This window comes from Lolium perenne, chromosome 2 (assembly GCF_019359855.2).
Source record: "Lolium perenne isolate Kyuss_39 chromosome 2, Kyuss_2.0, whole genome shotgun sequence".
NCBI lineage: Eukaryota > Viridiplantae > Streptophyta > Magnoliopsida > Poales > Poaceae > Lolium > Lolium perenne.
In genome coordinates this window covers 145,330,305-145,337,504 of record NC_067245.2, presented here as the reverse complement: position 1 = coordinate 145,337,504, position 7,200 = coordinate 145,330,305, and the positions used below count along the sequence as shown (strand labels likewise).

The following is a 7,200-nucleotide window of genomic DNA, read 5'->3' as shown; positions in this document are numbered from 1 at the left end:
GACTGGATTGCTTTTTTCCATTTCTTTTAGGGGCTTTCGTGTAAAAGTTGATAGACAGTTGTCCTTCTGTATCCTTATTTGTTTGTACTTGTATTTGTACTCGAGTCTCCCTGTATTTTTCCTTACTACGGTATGAATACAAGTTCATATGCCTTCGGACGTACGGTTTCAAAAAAAAAAAAAAAAGTCCGCTCACCGTCCATTTACCTTTGCGTCGCCGCTGGAGATGCCCTAACAAGGAAACCGTACGACGGTACTATATGGGAGTACTTTTTTAGCTCAATAATCACAGTAGTAGGAGCACTTGATGTCACTAGGTGCCTGATCACTTGTGTAAGTGCCACTCAACGATGCAAAGACTGCTGCGGTATAGAGTGGCTCGGAATAATAAATCACCTTTTCCCCTTTCCTCCCATTGTTGTTGTTGTTGTTGATGCCGATGGAGGAAGAGAGGCAGCAGCAGCACAGCAGGCAGAGCGGAGCGAGGCTCTGTGGCTGTGTCCCGCTCCCTCCTCCCGTGCTCTCTCCCTACCACCCAAGAAAAGCAGGCAAGCACTCACGCGCAGGGCCTAGCCTCCACCACGGCTCCACCCCACCTCGGCCGGGCCAAGAACCCCCACCCGCCTCCCAAATGCCTCCTCCCTCCCCTGTCTCTCGCCGCTGCCTTTTCTTCTCCCTCCTTTGGGCCTCCTTCCTCGCGCTCGGGGCCGATGGCGCCGCCGGAGGGGACGGAGATGGGTCCGCAATGCAGGCGCTGCGCCGGGGGCTTGCGCCGCCGGACTGGGCGGCCGCAGACCACTGCTCCTGGCGCGGCGTCACGTGCGCCGGTGGCGCTGTCATCGCGATCGAGCTGCCGCGCCGGGGGCTTCGCGGCGACTTCTCGGCCGCCGCCGGGCTCCGCGCGCTGGCGCGGCTCGATCTTTCCTTCAACGAGATCGCCGGCGCCGTCCCCGCGGCTGTCGGCGCGCTCGCCGGCCTCGAGCTGCTCGACCTCTCCATGAACAGGCTCTCCGGCCCCATCCCGGCAGCCCTCGGCGGCGCCGTCGCTCTCAAGTTCTTGAACCTCTCCAACAACGCGCTCTCCGGCGCCATCCCCGACGACCTCGGGAGCCTCAAGGGACTCCAGGAGCTGCAGATTTCCGGTAACAACCTCACTGGCTCCATCCCTTCCTGGCTCGCCGGGCTCCCCGGCCTCCGCGTGCTGTCCGCCTACGAGAACAAGCTCTCCGGACCGATCCCGCCAGGGCTCGGCCTCTCGTCCAAGCTCCAGGTGCTCAACCTCCACTCCAATGCCCTCGAGGGGAGCATACCCAGCAGCCTCTTCGATCTTGGCAATCTGCAGGTTCTGATCCTCACTGTCAATAGGCTCAACGGCACGATCCCGGACACAATCGGCAGGTGCCTCGGCCTTTCCAACGTCCGTATCGGCAACAATCGCCTCGCCGGCGCCATCCCGGCATCCATTGGCGACGCAGCCAGCCTCACCTACTTTGAGGCCGACAGCAACGAGCTGTCCGGAGGCATCCCCGCTCAGTTTGCGCGCTGCGCTAACCTGACGCTGCTTAATTTGGCCTACAATCGCCTCGCGGGCGAGGTGCCGGACATGCTAGGGGAGCTCAGAAACCTGCAGGAGCTCATCATCTCTGGCAACGGCCTCAGTGGCGAGTTCCCGAGGTCAATTCTGCGGTGCCGGAACTTGAGCAAGCTGGACTTGAGCTACAACTCTTTCCGTGGTGGCTTGCCGGATACCATCTGCAATGGATCAAGGTTGCAGTTTCTTGTGCTCGATCACAATGACTTCTCTGGTAGCATCCCGCACGGTATAGGTGGCTGCAGCAGGCTTCTTGAGCTGCAGCTGGCTAACAACAACCTGAGTGGTGAGATACCAGCTGAAATGGGCAAGGTCAAGAGCTTACAGATTGCGCTGAACCTTAGCTCCAATCACCTTTTAGGGCCGCTGCCCCATGAGCTTGGGGGGCTTGATAAGCTCGTCGCACTGGATTTGTCAAGCAATGACATATCTGGTGAGATCCCTGGTGATATGCGAGGGATGATGAGCTTGATACTTGTCAACTTGTCCAACAATCGGCTCCGTGGCGCCATACCGGCGTTCGGGCCATTTCAGAAGAGTTCAGGGTCCAGCTTCTCTGGCAATGCCAAGCTGTGCGGGGATCCGCTGAATGTGGACTGTGGACCAATTTATGGATCCAATTATGCATCGGACCACAGGAAGATATCTTACAGGGTGGCTTTGCTAGTTGTGGGTTCCTGTGTGTTCATCTTCTCAGTCGTATCAATGGTGGTAACGTTGTTCATGTGGCGTGAAAGGCAGGAGAAAGAGTCTGATGCAAAGAAGGCTGAGGCAGGGGAGGTGGTTGTGGAAGCACCTCAGGTCATGGCTTCAAGAGTGTTCATTGAGAGCTTGCAGCAGGCCATTGATTTCCAGAGTTGTGTGAAGGCGACATTCAAGGACGCCAATGAATTGAGGAGTGGCACGTTCAGCACAACCTACAAGGCTGTCATGCCATCAGGCATGGTGGTGTGTGTCAAGAAGCTAAAGTCGGTTGACCGGGCGGTCATCCACCACCAGACTAAGATGATCCGAGAGCTCGAGCGCCTTGCGCACATAAACCATCCCAACCTTGTGCGTCCCATTGGGTATGTCATCTACGAGGATGTTGCGCTGCTGCTGCAGTATCACATGCCGAACGGAACATTGCTTCAGCTGCTGCACGATGCAAACAGCTGCGATGGCGAAAACCACAAACCTGACTGGCCAAAGCTGTTGTCAATCGCCATCAATGTTGCCGAAGGGCTGGCGTTCCTCCACCAGATTGCCACCATCCACCTCGACATTTCTTCGGGGAATGTCTTCCTTGACTCGCACTACAATGCGCTTCTTGGCGAAGTTGAGATCTCCAAGCTACTGGATCCTTCAAAGGGCACTGCAAGCATCAGTGCAGTTGCTGGCACATTTGGTTATATACCTCCAGGTCTGAACTTTTTTTCCATATGTACTCACTATTACACAAGACCTTATTATTCGTGAACATAACAAAGTCTTTCTGTTCCAATTCATGTCTTGTAGAGTATGCCTACTCAATGCAGGTTACCATGCCAGGCAACGTATACAGCTTCGGGGTACTGCTGCTGGAAATCCTGACCTCGAAGATGCCAGTAGATGAGGACTTCGGAGAGGGTGTAGACCTTGTCAAGTGGGTGCACTCTGCACCTGAGAGGGGAGAGACGCCGGAGCAGATCATGGACCCGAGGATGAGCACCGTGTCATTTGCGTGGCAGAGGCAGATGCTGGCCGTGCTCAAGGTGGCGATGCTATGCACGGAGCGCGCCCCCGCAAAGCGACCTAAGATGAAGAAGGCGGTGGAGATGCTGAAGGAGGCCAAGAACAGCTGACACCGCACCCTCTTGCTGAATGCTAAGATTGCTCCTTGGGTGGCGAAATGACGAGCATAAAGAAATAATTCCATGCCACGGATCTGCAGTGATTAGTTTGTTGGGTATGAGCTTCAGTAGCCATTTTCTTCTTTGTACATATAGTCTTCCTTTTGCTCAAGCCGGTAGTATGCATTGCCAGATGCCGAACCTTACAGCATAAAAAAACTGTGCAATGAGCTTTGAGCACAGTGTTTTGCATCATAATTGGCAATGTGAGAATGTTTGGTAGGTTTCTGTTTGGAGGCTCAGTTAAGGAGCATACTACTTAGCATACTACTTTTATCCTAAACCGAACAGAAGCTTGGAAGAATGCAGTGTAAAACGTGAGATCAGGTAGGAAATTTGCCTACTCGGATGCTTTCCGAGATAGGTTGTTGTTCTATTTATAGTAGGGCACATATGCCGGTTTATAGATAGTTCAATACAATGACTAATACCACTACGTATATCATACGGACTATGTTGTCTAACACCCTCCCTTAATCACAACTTAGTCAAGTTGAGATTATGTCTGAACTCTATAAAACTCCTCTTAGAGCATCTCCAGTCTCATCCCCCAAAGCGTCCCCCAAAGGGATTTGGGGCGCGCCGGACAAAAAAAGCGTTCCAGCCGCGTCCCCCAAAGCCCTTTTTTGTCCGGCGCGGCCCGATACGGTGTCCGGCGCCCCGAGCCCGTCCCCGTCCCACAGGGGACGCTCCGGGGACGCCGGACACAACGAAAAGCGAGGCGAGGAGGCGCGGGGCCGACGCGTCAGCGGCACAGTTAATTTTAACCTAACCGTCGCCTACCTCGCGACGGTAGTTATTCGCGCGCAGCGGCATCTTTGCCTTAATGGCGACGGAGGGGCAGGCGAGACATCTCGTCGCTGCTGCGCAGCCTCCACGCGTCGCCGGCGTTCGCACGCCACCGCCCGTTCCCGCGCGATCTTCCCGCCTCTTCTCGTCTGTTCCCGCGCTTTCTTCCCGACGCCGGCGTCTATAAAAGGTCTCCCGGCTCATCAATGGTAGCCACCACACCCCGCCGGCAACAAACACAACCCTCGTCGCTCCACAGCCGTCTCCTCCATCACCAGTGGCAATGGCGAACCGCCCCGGCGATGGCCACTTCCCTCCACCGCCGTCTCCTCCATTGACGAGCCGGCAGCGGCGTGCGGCACTCGAGGAGGCACTCGAGGAGGAGGCCGCCAGTGGCGTGAGGCGCAGCAGGCGGCGGATCTAGCGGCGTTCTCCGCCCCTGCCTCCGCAGCTGAGGAGGCCGCGGCGGCAGCAGCGTGGCAGAGCAAAGCAGCATGCGACACCGTTGCGGCGTTCGACGCCTCGACGGGACAAGAGGCGCGACGGCGCCGTGCACCGGGAGGAGATGGAGCAGCGATGGGTCGACGAGATCGAGCGCCGGCGCGATGAGCGGCAGCGCCGTTCGTGAACGGCGTGACTCGATCGAGCGCCGGCGGCTTGAGTCGATCGAGCTCCAGCAGCAGGCGACGGCGGAGGAGCGTCGACAGCGGGAGGCGGCGCTTACGGCGCTATGGGGGAGGCGGGCGGAGCAGTTGGCGGCGGCCGACGCGTCTGCGGCGGCGATGATGGAGGCGCCAACAGATGTGGAGGAGGAGGCGCCAATGGAGGAGGAGGAGGCCGAGGCGGAGGAGACCGAGGTGGAGGAGGACGACGACGACGACGAGTTCGACTGGTCCGACGACGACGGGCCGCACCCGGACGAGACGGCCGATCAGCAACGCGCCCTCGTCGAGTCCTTCGAGTCGGAGAAGAAGCTCCAGGACGACGCCCGTGCCCTCGAAGAGGCGCATATTCGTCGCGCCATCGAGCTCTCCCTCCAGGCGGCGCAGCAGGGGACGGCGGAGGACGCGCGGCGGAAGCGGCACCGTCTGGCCGCCGCCGAGCGCAAGGAGAGGAGGCGCGCGCAGGAGGAGCTGCGGCATAGGGGAGGCGACGACGGGGCGGGGCCGTCGAACGCGCCGCCGGGCGGTCAGTAGTCTAGGTTTAGATGAAATCTAGCCGTTTTCATTCAAACTTTGTAATATATAATCAAAATTGAATGAAAACCTTTATTTTCGTGCACAAATATTCATTTGGGGGCGGCGTTTGGGGGACGCGGCTGGGGAGCGACGTCCCCCAAACGCGGCACGAACAAAACACGTCCCCCAAATGCTCGATCCGGCGCGGTTTGGGGGACGGTTTGGGGGACGCGACTGGAGATGCTCTTAGGAAGTGGTTTTGTAAACTCATCTGCAATTTGATCCTTCGAAGAAATAAACCGAATTTCCAGCTTCTTGTTCAATTCTCTCTCGCGAACAAAGTGAAAATTTATCTCAATGTGTTTTGCTATTGCATGAAACACTGGATTTGCTGATAGATAAGTTGCTCCCAGATTATCACACCATAAACATGGTGTTTGTGTAATCTTTACTCTAAGTTCTTCAAGTAAGGACCGTACCCAAATTACCTATGCTGTTGCATTAGCCACAGACATATATTCTGCCTTTGTGCTGGACCTGGAGACTGTAGCTTGTTTCATGGCACTCCATGAAATCAGATTAGGTCCATAGAACACAGCAAAACCTCCAGTTGAGCAACGGTCATCCACACAGCCAGCCCAATCAGCATCCGAAAAGGCACTAACAAGCGTGGAGTTTGACTTCATGAAAGTAAGACCAAAACTCAGAGTATGACTGACATATCTCAAAATGCGTTTAGCAGCAGTCCAATATACAGTAGTGGGAGCATGAAGATACTGGCAAACTTTGTTCACAACAAAAGAAATATCTGGTCTTGTGAGAGTAAAGTATTGTAACACACCTACCATGCTTCTGTACTTAGTACTATCCTCAGGACCCATCATATATCCATCTTCTGCAGTTATCTTCTCAGATGATGACAAAGGTGTAGGCACACCTGTACAACCTGTCATGTTAACTCGGGCAAGGACATCCTGAGCATATTTTGCTTGATTCAGTACTATTACATCACTTCTTTTATGCACTTCAATTCCCAGAAAATGGTGAAGATCACCAAGGTCTTTCAATGCAAACTCTTTACTCAAGTCAGGTAGAAGAGCATCTATTGCACTTCGAGACGAGCTGGCAACTATGATATCATCAACATAGATAATCAATTGAGAACTCAGTCTAGAGTACCATGCTTGAGGTGCCTATTTTAGTCCATAAAGCGCCTTGTCAAGTTTGCAAACATAATTCATTTTCCCCTGTCTAGGTGGTTGTCGCATATATACTTCCTCTTCGAGAACACCATGAAGAAACGCGTTATTGATATCGAACTGTCGCAAACTCCATCCCCTAGATAATGAGATAGCCAAGACAAGTCGAACAATTGCTATTTTAACAACAGGACTGAAGATGTCTTCATAATCAATACCATAGCGTTGCTTGAACCCCTTTGCAACGAGCCGAGCTTTGTATCTGTCAATAGAGCCATCTGCCTTGCACTTGACTTTGTATATCCATTGACAGTCAATAACATTTGTGGCTGTATGTGGAGGAACAAGTCTCCATGTCTTATTTTTCATTAGTGCACCATACTCCTCATTCATCGCATTGGACCAATTTGGATCACTTAAGGGTGCTTGTAACCTAGCTGGTTCTTCTGTGACAGCAGACATACCACATCAAACCGTGCCATGAGTATACTGTTTGGGATTTTTAATCCCCTTGGATGCACAAGTAACCGGGCGAAGAGATCCAGCTCCAGAAGTCGCAGAAAAGGGCACGC

General features: G+C 54.3%; 1 protein-coding gene across 1 annotated transcript; it reads left to right on the top strand.

Moving 5' to 3' along the window:
• The first annotated feature begins 419 nt into the window (after positions 1-419).
• Positions 420-3,694, top strand: LOC127323343 (uncharacterized). Its single transcript, XM_051351498.1, has 2 exons — positions 420-2,993; positions 3,089-3,694. The coding sequence occupies exons 1-2, from the start codon at positions 434-436 to the stop codon at positions 3,412-3,414; spliced, it is 2,886 nt and encodes a 961-aa protein (XP_051207458.1). The 5' UTR covers positions 420-433; the 3' UTR covers positions 3,415-3,694.
• The last annotated feature ends 3,506 nt before the right edge of the window (positions 3,695-7,200 follow it).